A 22,666-nucleotide genomic window follows, 5' to 3' on the forward strand; every position below is an offset into this window, starting at 1 on the left:
AGGGTGAAAAAAAAAGTGGGAAAAAAAAAAGTGGCAAGGCAGAGCCTTGGTGAACACCCATAATTAGCTAATATGACCTGGATGAAGATCCCACAAAAGAGACCAACAAGGAGCATCAGGCAGACAGTTTGAAGGAGAACCAAATGAGAGCAGAGTCACCAAAACCAAGAGAGGAAAGTATCCAGGAGAAGGTGATCAGCCGTCCCAGATGCTGCGAAGAGGTCAAGGTGGATGATGAGATGAGGCCATTCTTCGGATTTGGCAATTAAGAAATCATTGGAGAGAATAGTTTCAGTTGAATGAAGAATTCAGAAGCCAAATTGTGAAGGGTTTAGAAGATGAGAGGAAAGGAAACGTCAATTCTCTTGATAATTGCAAACATTCTACAAACTGTTACACATCATTTTCTTTTTAAAGTAGGCCATAATTTAGGTTAATAGTTTGAAACTTCTGAAGAAAATTGTCTTATAATTACACACCTTCTAAATCAGTATAGAAAGGTGAAGTGGAAGTTTTGCCCCTTTTCTTCCAAAGAGGAGATTGTTTATTTAAAAAAAAATCTCTTGAAAGGGCAGCTAGGTGACACAGTGGATAGAGCACCAGACATGGAGTCAGGAGGACCTGAGTTCAAATGCGATTTCAGAACAGACACTTGACACTTACTAGCTGTGTGACCCTGGGCAAGTCACTTAACCCCAATTGCCTCACCCCCCCCCAAAAAAATCACTTGAACAGGATATGTATTTCATAAAGATTTCTAAAGGATGTAATTTACTCTAAAGGATATACTTACACTCACAGGGATTTTGTGGGGGGAAAAAACCTTTACAAACTATAAAGTACTATACAAATGTTAATTGTTGTAATTATTATATAGAATATATTTCAGAATATGTATCTTCATATAAATATCATGATACTAAAAATTGAAAGTAATTAATATTGGAATAACTAGGGAAATAAGATTATACTTATCACCATTCATTAGTGCTATTGTTCCACTAATTAGCAGGTAAAAGTCATTGGTGAAAACAGAAGCAATTAGGGGCAGTTAGGTGGCACAGTAGATAGAGCTCTGGCCTTGGAGTCAGGAGGATGTGAGTTCAAATCCAGTCTCAGACACATGACACTTACTAGCTGTGTGACCCTGGGCAAGTCACTTAACCCCTATTGCCTCACCAAAAAAAACAAAGCAAAAAAACCAAACAAACAGAAGCAAGTAAGTAGAAGCTATCTTAAGTTGGAAGGACTAAATCAAGCTTGATTCAGGTTTCAGAGAATAGACCTAGGATTTATATTTACTGTCAGACTCCTACATTTCTGTGAAAAAGAAAGATAAAAGCTTCCAAAGGGAAGTGGTTTTTATTAATAGAAATGCATGTTTTAGGTGTAGTGGTCATTCAGATACAGAATGACCACTAGTCTAGTGTCTTTTCTGTGTCTGCTTCTAGTCTGCTCCGAGCAATAATCAGTTCTTTGGTCACAACTTCATGTGAAATTTTCTGTTGTGTTAAGACAAGTTTTAGGACATGTTGAAGCTATCCTCTTGTTAAGAAAATGACGAGTAAAAGCAGTGACTTGCTTGAGCTTTCCCCCAAATCCCTCCAGATACCTATAAAAATGGCTCTAAACAAATTCTAAAGCAGCAGAACCCACAAAAAGACAGAGTGAAACAAATTTCCAGCCAAAGATAGCCTGGATGGTTGATCAGAAAGGTGTATCGTGCCAGGCTGGGAGAGGAGCGCAGTTTGGCATGGGTGTGCAGGCCGCAGAAACCCTGGAGCAGGCCTCAGAGGACTGAATCGAGAGCAGCTGTGTCAGTTTCCAGACTTCTCAACCCACGAACGCCAAAGACATCTTAGAAGGTCAGTGGGAAAAGTCTGTGACTGCGGTGGTGAGAGAGGAACGCAGGATCCCAGCACCATTCCTCGAGGCAGCGGCTACTTCCTGAGCTTCCGGCCCACAGGCTGAGGGGGAATTGAGTGGCTGATCAGAGGAGGATTGCAGGGATCTCTCTGCTGATGCTGGATTCTCTTGCTTTGCCCGTACTTGGATCTGGGTCACAGATCTGGGTGGCGGTGATGGGGTGAGGAAGAGCGCTGGCATGGTGGAGCTTGTAGTGGCTGTGGAGAGGAAACCCTCCTCACAGTTCCAAGACTTTCTGTCTTGTGAGTGCTCATAGACCAGAGCACAGGCCAGCAAAGGAGTTAACACCTCACTCTTGATCATAGCAGCTTGGAAGGACTGAAAATTTATAGGTCCCTAGAAGTATCTCTCAAAACAGCTACACAAAAGCCCTGAAGCTTGGGACAGTACATTCTCCACACTGGAAACAGACTCCTAACTTAACAAAGAGTCTATAACTCAAGTAATTTGCTGAGATCATGAGCAAGCAGCACAAAAAGAGTCAGACTATATTATCTTATTTTGGTGACAAAGAAGATCAAAACATACAACCAGAAGAAGACAATGAAGCCAAAGCTCCTACATCCAAAGCCTTCAAGAAAAATATGAATTGTTCCCAGGCCATGGAAGAGATCAAAAAGGATTTTGAGAAGCAAGTAAGAGAAGTAGAGGAAAAACTGAGAGTGATGCTAAAGGAGACCCAAAAAAATACTGAAGAAAATAACACCTTAAAAAATAGCCTAACCCAAATGGCAAAATAGGTCTAAAAAGCCAATGAGGAGAAAAATGCCCTAAAAAGCAGAATTGGCCAAATGGAAAAGGAAGTCCAAAAGCTTACTGAAGAAAATACTTCCTTAAAAATTAGAGAGAAATTGGAAACTAGGAACAATTTGAGAAATCAAAGCACTGTAACACTAATCCAAAGGAATGAAAAAAATAGAAGAGAATGTGAAATATCTCATTGGAAAAACAACTGACCTGGAAAATAGATCCAGGACAGAGAACTTAAAAATTATTGGACTGTCTGAAAGCCATGATCAAAAAAAGAGCCTAGACATCATCTTTCAAGAAATTATCAAGGGAAACTGCCCTGATATTTTAGAACCAGAGGGCAAAATAGAAATTGAAAGAATCCACCAATCACCTCCTGAAAGAGATCCCCAAAGGAAAACTCCTCGGAATGTTGTAGCCAAATTCCAGAATTCCTAGGTCAAGGAGAAGATATTGCAAATAGCCAGAAGGAAACAATTCAAGTATTGTGTTTTACACAAGATTTAGCAGCTTCTACATTAAGGGTCCGGAGGGCATGGAGTGTGATATTTCGGAGGGCAAAGGAGTTAGGACTACAACCTAGAATCATCTACCCAGCAAAACTGAGTATAATCCTTCAGGGGAAAAAATGGTAATTCAATGAAATAGGGGGCTTTCAAGCATTCCTGTGGAAAAGACCAGAGCTGAATAGAAAATTTGACCTTCAAATACAAGTCTCAAGTGAAACATGGAAGAGGTAAACAGAAAAGAGAAATCATAAGAGACCTACTAAGGTTGAACTGTTTACATTCCTGCAGGGAATGATGATATTTGTAACTCATGAGTCCTTTGTCAGTATTAGGGTAGTGGGAGGGAAAAAAAATTATATGTATGTATAGATAAATAGAGGGCACAGGATGAGCTGAAGATGAAGGAGTGATATCTGGAAAATAAAATTAAGGGGTGAGAGAGAGGATTATACTGGGAGAAGGAGAAAGGGAAAAGTAGAATGAGGTAAAATATCTCACATGAAACAGACAAGAAGAGGCTTTTACAGTGGAGGGGAAATGGGGGAAAGTGAGAGGGAATGAGTGAATCTCATTCTCATAGGATTTGGCTTAAGGAGGGAATAACATACACGTTGGGTTATGGAAATCTATCTTACCCGGCAGGAAAATAAGGGGGGAAGGGGACAAGAGAGCAGGGGGTTGATAGAGGGGAGGGCAGATTGGGGGAGGGGATAATCAAAAGCAAACACTTCTGAGGAGGGACAGGGTCAAAAGAGAGTAGAATAAATGGGGGGTAGGATAGGATGAAGGGAAATATACTTAGCTTTTCACAACAGGACTACTGTAGAAGTGTTTTGCATGACTACACATCTATAACCTGTACTTAGATGCTTGCCTTTTCAATGATAGTGGGTGGGGAGGGAGGAAGGGAGAAAATTTGTAACCCAAAGCTTTAAAAACACATGTTAAAAATAAAAAAATAAAAAATTTATAAAAAAGAAAAAAGAAAATGCCAAAAAAAAAAATGCCAAAATGCCCTAGAACTCCAGAGGAAGATTGTGACATTCCTTTATAGCTCCAAAAGCACCCTGAAATTCTTCAGAGAAAGAACTACAGCTTTTTTGGTCAGACCACATATGGAATATTGTGTGCTGGTTCGAGCACCTCATTTTAGGGATAAGCTGAAGAGCATCCAGACAAGGCAACCAGGATGGACCTTAAGATTCAACCAGTATGAAAACTGGTCGAAAGAATGGGATATATAACCTAAAGAGTAGAAGACTTAGTGAGGATAGGATAGCCATCTTCAAGTATTTGAAGAGCTTTCCCATGGCGGAGGGATTTGACTTGTTCTAGGTGGCCCCAGAGGCCATAACCAGAAGCAGTGGATAGAAGTTGTAGAGGTAGATTTAGGCTTAGTTTAAGAAAATATTCTTCCAAATAGAGCTATGTAAAAGTAAGATGAGCTCCCTCAGAAGGTAGTGGGTACCCCCTCACTAGTGTTCTTCAAACAAAGGCATGATAAACACTCATTGGGGTTATTGAAGAGGGAATGAGTTATACCCGATGACCTCTAAGGTTCTTTGCAACTCCATGAGTCTTTGTGTGATATCTGAGTATCTGTAGGATAGGATCATAGATAATAGAAATATAGATTAGAGCTGCAAAGGACTTCAGATATCAAGTCCAATTCCCTCATTTTACAGATGTTAAGCAACTTGCCCAGGATTGCACTGCTAATAAGTATCTGAGGTAAAGCCAGTGCTTTACACCATATTGCCTCATCAGCCTTCGAGCGTAACTCAAATATAATGTGTATGTGTCCATAGTATGGCTGTATACTATATCAGCCCTGCTTACGTGTTATGTCAATTGCAAAACTGAATCCCAAGGACTTCATGGTGACTTGATTTAAAGACTTTATACCTTCTTTATTTTAATAATGTGTTTTATTTTACATAGCTAAGTTTACAGCACAGTACAGAACTTAAGCCACCGAATGATGTAACATCATTTCTTTCAGTATTAGGTTACTCATATTACATTTTACAGGTCTTGTGTACGCAATCCTATGGAAAACATCATGAACATAGTGAAAAGCATAGGAGAAGCTTTTTGTCAACACTATACTCAGTCAACAGATGAGCAACCAGGATCTCACATAGGTAAGAAATGCGAAGTCATTTAATGCAACACTGCAAATGACTACAGCTTGTCCTCACTAAAAGAACGGACGTTATAACCAACTTCCTCTCCTGGATACTTATTAACTATTGATTTTTATTAGCATATGCCCTTTTGTTTCTATTGTAGATTTTGCTGTAAACCGATTAAAATTGGCAGAGATCTTATACTATAAAATATTAGAGACCATAATGGTTCAGGAAACACGAAGACTTCATGGAATGGACATGTCTGTAAGTAGATTAATATTTGATTCATTAAGCACAAATCTGTTCTCTTTGATTGCTTTGAATTCTTGAAATGGTTAGGTATTCTCTTTCATACTCTAACAAATAGTGTAAGTAAGGAGAGTAGGGTCAAGTCAATAAGAAAAGAGCCACAATTTGTGATGTAGAAGAAAATGTTGAGGACTTTGTGGATAGAGAAAACCATAAGTCCTTTAATTCAAAAATATTTTTTTAAGAAAGCAACAATTTAATATTACCTAGTTGGGCATGCCATTAGTCATGTATATGTCACTCTATTTTTGTGATAGCTTTATATGATCAGATTCATTCTGATACCAGTGACACTTTCAAAAAAGCAAGTTCTAGGATATCTCTTCTGATCACTCCTATTCCCATGTGTCCCACACCTTCTATAGCAAAGTGTGATAACTGGTGTTCATGATGATGATGATGATGATGACAGTGATAATGATGATATGACTTACGTTTGTATTAAAGGGCTTTCCTTTTTCTGAATTTTGATGTTTCATTGACATTTGAGGTGCCTTCATGAAATTAAATTAGATATTAATCTGGTAACTTTTAGCCTCTTCATGAACTTGTATATTTATTGTTTTAGCATTTCAATGTAATTTAGATAAATTCTTTGTTTGATTTCTGTAACCTTAATATAATTAATTTCTATAATTTCTTAATTTCTATAACCTTAATCTCAAAAAATCAAGGCATTAAGGTGAACTAAACTACCTTTCGTTTTTTTAAAGGTTCTTTTGGAGCAGGATATATTTCATCGTTCTTTGATGGCTTGCTGTTTGGAAATTGTGTTGTTTGCGTATAGCTCACCTCGTAGTTTTCCCTGGATCATTGAAGTTCTTGATCTAAGTCCGTTTTACTTTTATAAGGTGAGATGAAAACAATTTCCAATCGTGGGATACCTGGCATTATTTCCATACATTGTACTTATTTTGGTGCTGAGGAAAGGTTCCATATTGATTTCCATTAGTGACCTAGAAACATAAAGCTTAGGGAGTTCTATGGTTAGCCAGAGCCCCAGAGCTAATAAGTTTCTGAGCTGGGGTTGGGCCTCTGGCTTCTAATGCTAAACCCAGTGCTCTTACCACTAGATTACAGCAGCCTCTCTCATAGATTAGTAAGCTCATTAGGGATACACAGACATATATCCATACAGATATATGTATATGTGCATATACATACACACATATACATGTGTATGTAATTGATCTTTTACCAACATTTTGTAGGATATTCAGGAAGTTTGTATGCATAAAGGTCTGGGTTTTTTAAGTGAACTTTTCAGTCTTATACAAACTGAATCTTTTTATTGTCTTAAGGTTCTTATATAAATAAAATTACTTGAAATTACCTTAATATGAAGCTTGGGATATATGAAGACTTTCTAGAATTATAATTTTGAATGAAAGGCAATAAAACTCACTTTTCTCAAGTCTTCTTAGATTAGGAAAAAAATGTATGCTTTTGGAGGTGGTAAGGTGGGGATTGGGGACAAGTAGTAAAAGGGCCAGGTATCAGTGAACTACCCAAAACTATGTTAATGGGGCAGCTAGGTGGCGCAGTGGATAGAGCACCAGCCTTGAAGTCAGGAGGACCTGAGTTCAAATCCAGCCTCAGACCAAACACTTGACACTTACTAGCTGTGTGACCCTGGGCAGGTCACTTAACCCCAATTGCCTAAAAATAAAAAATAAATAAATAAAAAGAAAGTCAAACAGCATTTTATTTTAAAAAAAGGCAGGGGGGCAGCTAGGTGGTGCAGTGGATAGAGCACCGGCCTTGAAGTCAGGAGGACCTGAGTTCAAATCCGGCCTCAGACCAAAGACTTGACACTTACTAGCTGTGTGACCCTGGTCAGGTCACTTAACCCCAATTGCCTAAAAATAAAATATAAATAAATAAAAAGAAAGTCAAACAGCATTTTATTTTAAAAAAAGGTGGGGGGGGGGCAGCTAGGTGGTGCAATGGATAGAGCACCGGCCCTGAAGTCAGGAGGACCTGAGTTCAAATCTGGCCTCAGACCAAACACTTGACACGTACTAGCTATGTGACCTTGGGCAAGTCACTTAACCCCAATTGCCTTACCAAAAAAAAAAAACTGTTAAAAAAACTTAGTTTGATAGTCTTATTTGTAGAATATGATACAATATGATATAGTACTATGACATAGTACTGATCTACCTAGTATAAGGAATAAAATATACTCAGTAGCTCTAAAATTCCTTTTTTGCCTAATGGCATTGGTTAATGAGACTATAATGCCTAAATATGTGTTTGTTCAGGGTTTGAGTTACTTCAAACTTATTGGCTTATTATTGTCAGGAATGTTATTTTTTTGCTATTAAAACAAATTTTATTAATTTTCTTTTGTAAAATGCAGAAATTGTTACTATACACTCCATCATTTTCACCATCCAAAAAAGTATTATGGCCAATAGCCACACTTAGGTACTACTATTATATAGTTTTGAAGTTATTGACCTTTAATTAATGTTTTCTCATCAATGCTGTTTTCAAGCTAATAGAAAAATATGTTTTTAGTTTTCACCCTCCTAAATTGTGCCCAAGTTAAAATGATAGAAAATAATTTTTTCATTGGGATTTTTTCTGTTTATAAATTGTTGACTGAATATAATTAGATTAATTTTTTTCAGTGGAAATCTAATTTGCTAAGCAGCAATTTTTTCCAGCCCCAGGGGAAGACTGATGTATATGTCAGTGTGATGTTATCTTTTCCCTTTGGACTAAGTTCAGGTAATGTCTAATTAGATATTTAGGAGGGTCTGTAATATTATTGGTGTAGATGTTCCATCCGTACATTATATGATATATGCCTGTCTGCTGATAACTCCTCTGCTATTCCATTTTGTGAATCACTGTGACCAAAAGAAGAAATGGCCAACCTGAGGAATGACAAATTATATGTCAGTGATATCCACTGCAACAGTAATAACTAATTTCATCAAAAAAGTAAAATTCCTTTTAAATACTGTATTTCCTGTTATTACTGTGGAGTAGGATAGTTGGAAGAACATCATTTGGGCTGGGAATCATGATGTTGTGATCCAAAGGAAAGAACAGTCTCTGGAGTTACAGTCTGGATTCATCTCCTGCTTTTGTTAGATCGCTTTGGGCAAATCACTTAGCCTCTCTCGGCCTTAGTTTTATCCATCTGTAAAATGAAAGGGTGGAGAACAACATGTAAAAAGACCACAGTTATGTAAATGAGAATAATACCACAAAGCATCATAACTCTAGTTGATTGTAATACCAGTCTTGGCCCAGGAGAACAAATGAAGAAATAAATTTCCCTCTTCTCCATAGAGAGATGGGAGCAGAATATTGGATATGCTTTCAGATGCAGTTCTGCTGTCTATTAGCTTTGCTTAACTGTTTTTCTTTGTTACAAGGACAGCAGGGGATGGGAGGGTGATGATCTTTTTACTGGAGAGGTTATGTCAGGAAATGACTGTGGTGTAAGAACAAAAAGTAATATTAAAAGTTTAAAAAATAAAATGAGAAAGTTGACTTTACTAAGGTCTCTTTCACTTCTAGATCCTTGATCATCTTACCTGGGTTCTACATTATAACATTGCACAAATCCATTTAACTCTTTGTGCCTAAGTTTTCCATGTGTAAAATAAGAATGTTTTGAAGATTAATGAGAAAATATGTGGAAATGCTTTGATTTCTTCAAAGGAAAGATGTTTTGTAACAGTTTTCTTTTTTTAAATAAATAGCAAAAGTGTGGTTTGTAGTAAAATAGCTCACATTTATAAAGAACTTTTTAGTATATAAAGCAGTTTTTTCTCAACCAAGTGAGGTGGGCTGTGCAAGTATTTTGATCATTTTAGGGAATGAGGAAACTAAGGCTTAGAGTGGTCAATCAACTTGTTCAAAATCACACAGGGGCAGTCTCCTGAAAATCTCTGTTATTTCACCTTTGGCATGCTGCTTCTAGAAAAAACATATTCTTTATGATACAGTAAGTCAGTGGCAAAGACTATAATACACCTAAACTCAGCCTAGCACAATAATTATTATTATAACTATAATTATAATTATCACATTTATATAGAACTTTAACGTTTGCTAAATGCTTAACAAATACCTTATTTTAACTTCACAACAACCCTGGAAGAAAGGGTTGAAAGAAAAGGCTATTATCCCCATTTTACAGATGAGAAAACTGAGGCAGAAAGTAATTAAATGACTTGTCCAGGGTCACACAGCTAGGAAGAATGAGGCTGGATTTGAACACAGATCTTCCTGACTTTGGGTCTAGTGCTAAATAAATATAGTGATAAATCAGCTGTATCATCCCTGAGGCCATGTTTTTCTTCTCTAAATATGTAATATCTTTCTTTTAGGTCATTGAAGTACTGATTCGATCAGAGGAAGGACTATCAAGAGATACCATAAAGCACCTTAACAGCATTGAAGAACAAATTCTAGAAAGTTTAGCATGGAGCAATGATTCTGCATTGTGGGATGCTCTCCACGTTTCTGAAAACAAAGTTCCTACCTGTGAAGAAGTGAGTTAGGGCAAGGCTGGGTAACATTACATGTTTGTGCTTTTGCTTATCCCATTCTTTATTTCTGGAATTACCCTCCCTCACTATTTTTACCTATTAAAACACTATCCATTCTAAAGTTTAAATTAATAATACTAATAGTAATGATCTCTAGCATTTATGTAGCACTTTAAGGTTTGAATAGCACTTTACAAATATTATCTTAGTTTTTTTTTTGTTTCTTTAATTTGTTATTTATTTTTGAAATTCTTTTCTTTTTAACTTTCTTTTGAGTTTCAAATTCTCTCCCCCCTTCCATGCATACCTCATCTACAGAGAAGGCAAGCAAAATGATATCAATGATACATGTGAAATCATGCAAAACATATTAGCCATATCACCAAAAAAAAGCAAAAAAAAAAAAGTGAGAAAATCATACTTCAGTTTGCTTATATTTCAGAGTTCATCAGTTCTCTCTCTCTGGAGATAGATAGTATTTTTCCTCATGATTGCTTCGGAGTTGTCTTGTATCATTGGATTGATAGGGTAGCCAAGTCTTACGCATTTGGTCATCATTACAACATTGCTGTTACTGTGCACAACGATCTCCTGGTGGTTCTCACTTCACTTTACATCAGTTTATATAAATCTTGCCATGTTTTTTCTGAAACCACTCCCCTTGTCTTCTTATAGCACAATGGTACTTCATCATCATCATGTGCCCCAACTCGCTCAGTCATTCCCCGATTAATGGGCATCTCTTCCATTGCCAATTCTTGGCCACTACAAAAAGAGCTGCTATTAATATTTTTGTACATGTGGGTCCTTTTCCTTTTTCTCTGATCTCTGTGATCAGACCTAGTAGTGGTAATGCTTAGTCAAAGGCTCCTATCCTGACCCTTGGCCATAGTACCAGATTGTTCCCCGGAATGGTTGAACAATTCACAACTCTACCAACAGTGCATTAGAGTCCCAATTTTTCCACATCCCCTTCCATCATTTTTTATTTTTCTTTTCTGTCATAGTAGCCAGTCTGATAGGTGTGAGGTGGTATCTCAGAGTTGTTTTAATTTGCATTTCTCTAATCAATAGTGATTATAGAACATTTTTTTACATGTGACTATTGATAGCTTTGATTTTCTTTTCTTTTGAAAATTGCCTGTTGATATTCTTTGACCATTTATCAACTGGGGAATAGCACTTATTTTACAGATTTGGCTCAGTTCCCTATATATTTGAGAAGTGAGGCCTTTATCAGAGAAACTTGCTACAGAATTTTTTTCCCCAGTTACCTGTTTTCCTTCAGATTTTGGCTGTATTGGTTTTGTGTTTTGCCCAGGGTCACACAATAAATAAGTGTCTGAGTCTGGACTTGAACTCAGGTCTTCTTGACTCTAGATTTAGTGCTTTATCCACCCAGCTACCTCATTGCTTTCTCTAGAAAGAGTCAGCAAGGTGGTGCAATTAGATAAGAGTGCTGGGCCCCAAATCAGAAAGTCCTGAGTTCAAACCCTGCCTCAGATACTTCCTAGCTATATGACCCTAGGCAAGTCACTTAACTTCTATCTGCTTCAGTTTCCTTAACTGTAAAATGGGGATAATAATAATAATAATAATAATAATCTACCTCACAGGGTTGTTGTGAGGATCAAGTGAGACAATACCTGTAAAGTACTTAGCACAGTGCCTAGCCCATAGTTGATGCTTAATAAATGCTTATTCACTTCAAGTCTTCCTTGATTTTAGCTTCTTCCTTTCCTTTCCTCCCACCCTCAGACCTCCTATGGCCTTTGTTTACACCTCTCTCTATGTAGTCGTCATGTCTAATAATGTTATGGATATTTGCATGTGTCCTTTGTCTCTCCTGGGTGGTGGACTGTCTCATTTAACTTTGTGCCTCTCTCTCCATGCATCAAAGCAAGCACTTAACGTGTACTTTGTCATGTTAGACATTGATGCTTTAGTGGATCCAGTACCTCATTCTGTGAAATTCCTTTCTATGTCTTTCTATGATTCTGCACAGTTTGTTGGAGGCCTTCCTCCTGGCTTGAAATAGAATGAATTCCAGCACAACATTGTCCATAAGATCAGCCCATCTCCTTTTACAGTCTCCTGTCTTTCGCATCACTTCCAGTATGTGAGTCTTTATTCATAATCTGCTGCACCTTCCTTATGCTTTTTCTGCATTTTCCCATTGCCTTGTGGGCCATATGCAGTTCTTGTTCTTTAAATATTGTGGTGTCCTGTGTTTCACAGCTATAAATCAAAAGGGTAAAATCAGTGCTGAAAACATGAATTCTCATAGTAGACTGCAGCTTAGGGTCTTTGAAAGCTCTGTGCAATTTCCCAAAAGTCATTGAGCTCATGAGGAGGTGCCATGGAGAGATCCTGGCCTGGGGTCAAGAAAGCCTGAATTCAGATGTGGCTTCAGACACTTACCAGCTGTGTGACCATGGGCAAGTCAGTCAACCTCTGTCTGCCTCAGTTTCCTCATGTCTAAAATGGTGATCATAATAGCACTTACTCCCAGGGTTGTGAGGATCAAATGAGATAATAATGCTTGGCATATAGTAGGCACTTAATAAATGCTCGTTCCTTTCCCTCCCATTCACTTCTGTTCTCAGTAAATTGTGCATCTGTATTGTTTGGCCAAGGGAGAGATGTACTGGTGGACTAATTCAGTGGGGTATCCATCTAGCAGTGTGTCATAGATTGCACAATAGTAATTCTTCATCCGTTTTGTTTATAGATTATAAAAGGAGTATCAGTTCACTTTATAAGCTTCATTAATATACTATTTTTATTATACACACCATATGGTCATATGCAAAGTACACATTTTGTAGTTATTTTATGACACTTAATAGCTCATTTCTTCTTTATGATATTCCTTTTTCTTTTCTCTCCTTTCATTTTTATTTTGCTTTTCACTGGATTCCATCTATTTCCATTTTCCTTTTTTGGAATCTCCCCTGTTTGCTTGACTATGGGAGGCTCATGCCTCCATCACCATTACTCTGAGTTTGGAAGCAACTTGACTTCTTCAAAATCTCACATGTTTTGGGATCTTTGTGCTAGATATGGATTCTGCCCAGTTTTCAGAATTCCTCAGCATACCCACAGAGGGAGACTTAGAGAAAATGGAAAGGATTTAAGCAAAAAAAAATCATTTGAGGGAGTGATTCTTGCCTCTTAGAATTTATCCTAAACAGATTTTTGTTTGGGGTTTTTATAGGTCATATTTCCTAATAACTTGGAGACGGGAAATGTTCAAGGTCATCTCCCAATGATGCCATTGTCTCCCATAGTGCACCCTCGTGTAAAAGAAGTTCGCACCGACAGTGGGAATCTTCGACGGGGTAGGTTCAAGGTGATATGTCTTAAGGTTAAATAATAATGAGAAGGGAACTAAGATAGCTTTTCTCACTGTTAGAGTTGTAGATTTTACTAATAAATCATTAAAAAATATGCACTTATTAGGGATGTAAACAAAGAGCTTGAATAAAGACCTATGATATTTTTTATTAAATAGGAAAAGTTGATAATATTAAACCATCTCTTTGTATGATCTACATCTTGCTCTTCTGACTTAGAGGTTTGCCTCAGTCTTTTAATGTGTGATGATCATTTTTATGGTTGAATCTGTAGCTTTTCTTGCTCAATTAATAAAAATTCCATTTTAGCTCTAAATATTCAATAGTCAAACAAATCCTATGGGCATAACTTCAGCCATATAAGAATAGAATAAAACTTTCTAACCATACATAGCTTTTAAATGGAAAGTTAACTAGAAAATTCTATTTTTCCAAGTCTGTCAATATTAATACCTTAATTTTTAAGAATTCTTAATAATTATAAATTTATCATTTTGTTTGGAGGTTCCAAGTAAACAGTGAATCTTTTAATTTTGTATTCTCTTGCATTGTTTATACTTCTGTAATGGGATTTTGAAAACTTTGTATTTTCATTTCAGTTGTCTGTCAGATGATTTAGCAAATAAACAATTGCATTGCACTAATTATTTCATAACTCAAGAGTCTTGAGGCCATGCAGATGGCCACTTTACCAGCTCAAGACACTTACAGACTCAAATGATCGGCTGCCTTGCAGACACCTGGCTGCTAGTTAGGCAGCTTCTGCTAATAGCCTCCTGCTGGGTGCCGCCACAGCAACAGGGGATCACAGAGTGCCTGTCCTTGTCTGTCTCCAGATTTTTCAACTGAGCCCACAGCTCTGGTTGGGATATAAGTAGCACAGTGTCATGGGTATCATTCATACTTTTTAACAGCTTCAGCGTGAACCTGATGTATCAAGGAGCCTTGTGGGAATGCAGGGAGCTTTAGTAGGGATCACTTCCATCCTCCAAATCCTATAGAAGTAAATTTACAAGTGCTGGGAATCGACTGGAAAGTGTGGATAGTGGTAAATTCATGCCGTTTCTCAGTCCCAGAATTGATTGGTACTCCAAGGAGCTGAGGCAATTTTTATAATATTTTAGCTAAAGTTATATAAATATATAACAAATTTTTCTTGTAAAATTGGTCTTCCCCCCATCCCAGTTTCTCACCAGGAAATATATAAAAAAGGAGTGACACATAATTCTTTTAGGCATATTTGCAAATGCCTTTTTTTTTTTTAAAGTGTCATGGACTATACTTTTTTTTCATTACTAATACTGCCCTTGAATTGACCCTCTTCCCACTAACACAGAGCTTCCACTCAAGCAATTGTGCATGTTCTCTAGTCACTCATCCTTTACCTTTCTTCTGCTCTTTGGAGAGATCTTATATATTCCAATACCACATGAAACTACCATCTCTTCAGGAAAAAAACAGGGTGACTGAGTATTTCAGTCATAGCTCCCTTTGTCCGCCTTGTGAGTTATAGCAAGAATTTTCCTGATGCACCGTAGTTAGGAGCTCCCTTCAGAATTCAGTTCAAGCACTACCTCTTATATTAAGCCTTTTCTGATCTCCTCAACTGTTAGTGCCTTCTCTACTGAAACTGCCTTGCATTTACTTTGTTTTTACTTAAATGCGTATAACTTGTTTCTCTTGATAGACTCTAAGGTATTTGAGGGAGGGAACTGTTTTGTTTTTGACTTTGTATCACCAGTGCTGGGTTTGTAGTTGGTGCTTAATAGTTTCTGGTTGATTGACCTCAGGAGCAGATGGTGTTAACGCGTCCCTTGAACTTGTCCTTTGAGTTGCCACGTGTTCTAGAAACACTGGACCCAGAGTATGCAAGAGGCCCTGAACATGTCAAGGATGAAGCTGGCCTTTACCCCACTCCAAGCTGACTTAATTTGTTGTTTGCACCCCAAGCTGAACTCTTGTGTGTCCTTGGAAGTCAAGACAGGCACCAGTCAGTCTGCACTAGACTGAGAAGCTGCTTGTGCAGCTGGGACCCTCATAGACAAGGCAACCATCATATCTTCATAGTCTAGCAATTCCCAAGGGAAAACAATGCTGCTATTGCCGTCTTAATTATTCATGATTTATCCTCCCCTGCCACTCCCATTTAGGTGGAGATTTCGGTTTCTCCTCCTTTTTGGTGCACTTTCATAAATATGCACGCTTTTGTTTGAATTGTGAACTCTGCACATGCTTAGGGTTCCACACACATGTTCATTTCTCTTGTAATAAACCTACTTTTTCACGTAAGTTTGATGAAGTTGTGATTGCCTGTTGACAATTAGGAAGGGCTTAAACTAAGTTCAGGCTGACCCTTTTCTTTCTTTGATTTTCCTTTCCTAGTAATTGACAGGAAAGATGGAGAGAGTAAAGATCAGAGTATCTCTTCAACCCAATCCTCATCGTATCCTGCTGTCGCTGTGTTTCCTATGCTTCATGCCTCATCCCCATAGATGGATAATTACTCAAGGAGGCAGTCAGGGACACACTGGATAAATGTATTCGAATGTCTCAAACTGTTTCACATTTGTTTTTTCTGTGTTTAGATATGCAGCCATTATCTCCGATATCTGTTCATGAGCGCTACAGTTCTCCTACTGCAGGAAGTGCGAAGAGAAGACTTTTTGGAGAGGATACTTCTTCAAAAATGTTTGTAGACAAAACTGCAACAGAAGGAACCAAGTTGAAAATTGCTTCATCTTCAAGTATTATTGCTGAAAATGTCTCTGTTTTACCTGGACAGAGTCTTCTAACTGTGGCACCAGCTGTAGTAGCAGGAACAACAGGACAAAAAGTTACAATTCCATTGCATGGTAAAACCTTTCTAAATTTACCTTACTTTGAGTTAAGAATGAGAAATGACTCACTAAATCAGAAGTGGTCCATTCAGCCCAGTATAGTGTTCTCTCAATGGTATCAAAAATACTTTGAGAAAGCCAGTTATTGGCTGTGTTCCTGGACTCAACTAGGTTATTTCACCTTTGTAGTCCTTGGTTTTCCTGAAAAAGATGTGGGAGGGTTGCACTTACTGGCTTCCAGCTCTTTCCAACTCTATTGTGTATGATACTATGGTACCCTAAATTGAAACATGCTAATATTGTTAAAATTATTCTCTTGAATGTCTCCGGGGTTTTTGGAGCTGGAAGGGATCTTGGAGATCCCTTATTTTACAAAAAAGGAGGCAGAGTTCCAGTGAGATTATTGATAGACTTAACCAGAGTCATTAAGGTGGTGAAGAGCAGAGCTTGGATAGATCCCAATTCCTCAGACTCCAGAACAAGTATTCCTCACACAGTTAGGTAACATGTATTTAGCTGGCTTTCTACTAGGGGAAAAAGTAGATTGTGAAAAAATGTGTTTGTCTTCTATGATATTAACCCCCCAAAATTCTTTTAATTTGCTTCTTGTAGAAAGCTGAATTCCTTATTTCCTATTTGAACCATCTAAGTAGTTTTAGCAAAACATTCTCCTTCATTTTAAAATGAGTGATATTCATCAATATTTTTAGTCTACTATATTTTAGTAAATATATACAGTATGTGTGCACACACACTCAGCACTTTAACCTATTTTATCAAAAAATAAAAAACAGAAGGGAAAAAGTATCATCTTTTTAACTGTATCCATAAAATTCTTCAGACAAGGGATTCTAGGGAATGAGAGGAGTACCAGGAATCAGAATCTAGAGCCCTGATTTTTTCACTCCCATCCTCTCATTGGGCAGATCTGTTTTCCATAGCCTCATCAAGAGGGTGGCAATAGTCATCATAGCTTGATCTTGTTCGTTTTTGGGTCATTAGTGCCCTAGCGAGCATCCATGTACCTGAAGCATCGCTTTTGTCGTTAAGCCTAAAAAGAAAAATGTTATCAAAAATTGTTAAGCAGTCTTGTATCTCTCAAGCCTAAGAACACTGTTAAATATAGATTCCCTTTACTCATGGTCTAAGAGGCCAGGTGGTTCATAGGTTGGTACTTATTTAATTTAGGAATTATAAGCTGTCAAGTTCATATAGTTTAGTAGAGGTTAAAATCCATTGGGTGCTAGAATTATTATAGAAACAAGCCTTGGCTACCAAGAGAAAGGGAGCAAAAAAAGTGAACTAAAGGACTTAGCTTGTGTGCAAGTGTCTCACACTATTTTGCTGGCACAGCACACCAGGGGCCAGAAGGCAGAATTTGTGCTAAAGATGAATGAATAAATGAATGTGTGAAAACTGTTTGTAAAATGTATGAAGAACATCTAAAAATAATCCCAACAGTCCTTCCATCACATTTGAAATCTTTTAATTCTTTTATTTCATTGATGATCAGTAGATCTTAGCTGCCTTGCTTACTAAGCCATCACTGAGATAGACTAGCTTTATCACAAAGACTTATGGGCAGCTAGGTGGCACAGTAGATAAGAGTGCCAGGCCTAGAGTGAGTAAGACGCGAGTTCAAAACTGGCTTCAGACACTAACTAGCTACGTGACCCTGAGCAAGTCACTTAACTCTGTTTGCTTCATTTTCCTCATCTGTAAAATGAGCTGGAGAATGAAATGGCAAACCACTCCAATATTTTTGCCAAGAAAACCTCACATAGTGTCACAAAGAGTCACAAACAGCTGAAACAACTAAGTACTCCCACCACAGAGATTGGGTCAGTGAGAAGATCTATGTGCTTCTCTGTCTACAGGTACAATAAGCAAGAACATCATTGAGGTGACAGCATTTGAGGATTGAGGGAGGGCTTGTAACCAGGGACATAGAGCATGGAGGAGTGGAAACCCTGCATTAGTGTAGTCCTCTTTCCATTTTGTTCCAATCTAGTCAGTGCTAAATGTCTTAGAGCCTTTTGTCTTGTTTGAGCTGAAGCTCTTGTCCCCTGGTTTTTTTTCCCCCTCTCAAGGCCTTTTCCTTCATTGCTTTTTTTCTTTTTCTTTTTTAACTTTAAAAGTACAGACTTCATGATTTTAGCTGAAGGTTTCTCTTTGGTCAGTTAACTCTTGTTTACAGTTCCTCAAATTCATATTTGTTCTACAGCATTCCCTCTATATATCTTTCTGATGAGGTAGAAGTAGGGTTCCACAGAATTTAGTTATGCCTTAAAGATGGAGAGGCCTCAAAGAGGATTAAATGAATGTTCTAAGGTTTTTTGTTTCTTTAAACAATTTAATTAAGCAATTCCAAGTTGTTTCTAATACCACAGGTGTTCACATATGGTCATGTTAATCTTTTCCCAGATGAGTAGGAGTCCCTTCTACTCTCTGGTTTTTAGGTTTCTCATTGGCCAACTGAATTATTGCAACAAATGATCTCTAAGATACCTTTCAACTTGCTAACAGTCTGTGTTTTCATGAAGAATGAGAATTATTCACCAATCATCATTTGGGCTGTACCTTTTCCCTTTTGCTTCTTAACATGGCATCCATGTACATACTTACTTTGTGATTTTGTGATAATGGCATAATTCTCCAAACACTTGCAGTAACATTCACTGAACCCCAAAAGCATCTTGAATTTACAGTAACTTTTTGAACCTTGTTGTGTGATTCAGACGCTCTGTTTTCTCTTGGTTAGTACTTAACCCATTTCCCCCATCTGCCATATCTGCATTTGGATATCATGTGTCCTAATACATGCTTTACAGCAGAGATGTCATACATATAACCTGAAACACTCTTAAATGCGGCCCAAATCAAATTTAAACATACTTGGAAAATATTTGACAAAAAAATACAATAAAACATATATAACATTACATTTTAAAACTAATCAATATGTGGCCAGCAGGGATCCTTACATATGGATTAGTAGCCCTCTGTTTCTGTTTAAATTTGACACTACTGCTTTTCAGAACTGATACTTGTTAGAAAATTTTAAGCCCACAGCTTTAACTTGATCTTTTGTCACTAATCTTTCTGTGTATGTGTGTTACGTGTGTGTGTGTGTTTGTCTCTCTGTCTCTCTGTCTTCCTAAACAACTGAATGATCTAGGTAGATCAAAACTTCAGAATAATTTATAGTGTCTGCCACTTTTTCCCTAAGTGTTTTATAAGGTAGATAATGCCACTGATATTCCTTGGAGTATGTATTCAAATTGGTAGTATCCCATTAGGCAAATGAAGGTAGTCTTTTTTATCTTATAATGAAAATGGGGTGAGCTGTTTCAGGAGATATTCAGGTGGAAATTAATTAACCACTTATTGGGGATCTTGTGGAAATGATTAATTCTTCAGAGGAGAGGACTAGATAATCTCTCAAGATCCCTTCCATCTTGATAATTCTGTGAAAACCCTGCTGTGCTCTCCACTATCTCTGTAGGCCACAAGTTTGTCAGGCTAATCCAGTAAGTAGCATGGTGTGGTAGAAGGAGCACCAGAATGATAATCTGAAAATTTTTTTTGCAGAATGATTGTTAAATTGTTTTGTGGTTTTGCCATTAATTAGCTATGTGACACTGGGTAAGTCATTTGATTTTCCTGTATATAATTTTCCATGTGTGTATGTTATTACATATACAGTTCATTTCCAAAATTGAGCACTTGTCCTTTTGTTTTCCAGGTATTGCCACTGAAACAGGAGGGATCACAGTGATACCTATGCCAGTGAATGCAAGTGAGCAATCTAGAGTGGAGAGCCCTGTGCAAATACCAATTACTGCTCAGTCATTAAGTGGTACTTCTCCAAAACAGTCCCATGCAACAAAAGCTCTAGAAATACATCACACTGGAGTAGGTCGACCAAAAAGAACGGGATCCCTAGCACTGTTTTATAGGAAGGTAAATGTTTCCATGTGGGGAAAATAAGGATTCATAAAATACTTCTTTCTATTCATTTCTATTCTTTCTATTTGACATATCAAAAACCAGAGTCCTAATGAATCATGGTTCACCTCTGAAGTTGTTAAGCAATTATTTCCTTCATTGACTTCTTTTGGTTTATTATTTTTACTTAATAATAAAAAGCTGCTTTTATCATCTGCTATGTTAAGCAGTTTATGTAGGTTTTTAGCCAATCAGGGTACATTTTGTATAGGATTCTAGAACTGAAGGGACCTCAGATGGCCATTTAATATACCCCACAACTAGATGATTCCCCTATTCTTAAGACTCTCAAGGGACCATTTCCCTTTGGCAACCTATTTCAGCACTTAATAATCACAACTCTCAAAAATTCCCTTTATAGTTAATCTCGGTGTAAATTTCAGTTTAATTCCTATAGTTTGCTGCACTAAGTTAGGAGTAGCTGATAAGCATCTTCATCATTGAAAGAGTATTGTCTTCAGCTCTTCCACATCAAATAAACCTAACTTCTTTTAATCCTTCCAAAGCTGTAACATTTTCCTCATCTTTTTTTTTTTTTTTTTGGCTAGGCAATGCCCAGGGTCACACAACTAGTAAGTGTTATGTCTCTGAGGCCGGATTTGAACTCAGGTCCTCCTGAATCCAGGGCCAGTGCTCTATCTGCTGTGCCACCTAGCTGCCCCCATCCTTTTTTTTAATTTGTTTTTTTATGGGTTGTTATTTTTGTTCTGTATTTCAAAAGTTGGGGCCGTCCAAATCAGACACAGTACTTGGACTAATTAATCCTTAGGGTAAGATGAGCAAATTACTTTCTATATGTTAAACTCAAGTCATGATTACATAGTCATCCTTTTTCAGTGTGACACTTCACTACTTTAAGGATCTATAATTTCATAATGTTTTGAAGGTAGTCAAACATTTTGATTCTTTTCATTTTATATGGTTGCTTGCATTGCCCTGCAGATATTTTTAAAGTGTTTTTACCACGTATGCTTGCTTACAAGTGTATTGTCGATTATGATTTACAAATGTTAATGGTCCAAAGGACTAATGTTCTGAATTAAATTTTTCAGGGTTGCTTATTTACCCAGCCTGATTTTATTTAAGGTAGTGCCTAAGGATTTTCACATTCTTGAGCCATGTTCCCATAATAATTGTATATGGCCTTTTTAACATATACAAATATATGTGTTCAAGAATCACTTAACTTTAATATTTAGTTAATTGTAATGATGAATCGTGATCCTCTTTTGGGTAAACAAGGGACTGTGGGTATGGAATATCATATATACTGTCAGACAGTGCTCACTGTTGTGCAGTTTTGCTTAACTGTTTTTTTTTTTGTTTTAAGGGCAAACTCATTTCAGTAGAAGGTAGGGGAAATTGTTTCCAGAAATGAATATGATATAAAAACAAAGATATCAATAACACTTATTTTTAGAAAAAAGATTCACTTGGCTTTGTGCTTAATATATTGTTCTTTATTCCATCTTAGGTCTATCATTTGGCAAGTGTACGCTTACGTGATTTGTGCTTAAAACTGGATATTTCCAATGACTTGAGAAGGAAGATATGGACATGTTTTGAGTTCACACTAGTGAATTGCTTTGATCTAATGAAAGACAGACATTTGGATCAGCTTCTTCTTTGTGCTTTTTACATTATGGCAAAGGTAATATATTGGTTTGGGAAAGTAGTTTTTATCCATATTGGCTTCACTTTAGGTATGAACTGGATCCTGTATTAGTCTTCCCCTTTACAGACCAAGTGACTTGCCTTTGTTGGGCAAGTAGTGAATTCCAGTTATTGCTATCTTTATTTCCCTTGTTCTATTCAAGGTTCCAGAAGTATCATTCTTTCCACATAGTAAGAATAGCCACTCTAGAAATGAAAACTTCTCTGCACACGAAATAATTATAGACTGATAGATCTGTAAGGACCCTTTGAAATCATCTAGTCCAATCTCAGCTTTAGCAGAGGAGGATACTAAGGACAAAATGTTTTTCTCACCAGCAAAAAGTAGAGTAGGAAGAAGTCATGCAGTCCAGCTTTCCTCAGAGTTGTTCCAACAAAGATCTAAGAAGTGGGCCAGATGGAGTAATGATCAAGAAATCTAAGAAGAAACCACAGTGAATCATTTTTCTAGCCCAAGACAACAAATTTGTCAAATGACCAGGCAAGTGACAAAGTGAGAAGCTGGCATACAGTTTGTTGGCATCTGTATTGCTTTGGCCCGAGGGTGAGAACTTAGATTCAGTCCCTAGACACAGACCAGGGCTGGTCTGGCAGCTCTATTGTTCTGACCCTGGAGCTGGTTCTAGCACTTGGGCCAAGGATGAGTGACCA

The 22,666-nt window shown here is 37.4% G+C and overlaps 1 protein-coding gene across 1 annotated transcript in view; it reads left to right on the forward strand.

Annotated features, from left to right (window-relative positions):
- Window positions 1–22,666, forward strand: part of RBL1 (RB transcriptional corepressor like 1) — a 68,956-nt gene that overhangs the window by 33,129 nt on the left and 13,161 nt on the right. The window contains exons 10-17 of the mRNA XM_027867116.1: window positions 5,217–5,329; window positions 5,478–5,581; window positions 6,340–6,477; window positions 9,979–10,143; window positions 13,358–13,481; window positions 16,082–16,348; window positions 20,079–20,296; window positions 21,816–21,992. Coding sequence (XP_027722917.1) covers window positions 5,217–5,329; window positions 5,478–5,581; window positions 6,340–6,477; window positions 9,979–10,143; window positions 13,358–13,481; window positions 16,082–16,348; window positions 20,079–20,296; window positions 21,816–21,992 — 1,306 coding nt within the window. The remainder of the gene's footprint in view (window positions 1–5,216; window positions 5,330–5,477; window positions 5,582–6,339; window positions 6,478–9,978; window positions 10,144–13,357; window positions 13,482–16,081; window positions 16,349–20,078; window positions 20,297–21,815; window positions 21,993–22,666) is intronic.

Source organism: Vombatus ursinus, unplaced genomic scaffold, assembly GCF_900497805.2.
Source record: "Vombatus ursinus unplaced genomic scaffold, bare-nosed wombat genome assembly UNPS02014785.1, whole genome shotgun sequence".
Lineage (NCBI taxonomy): Eukaryota > Metazoa > Chordata > Mammalia > Diprotodontia > Vombatidae > Vombatus > Vombatus ursinus.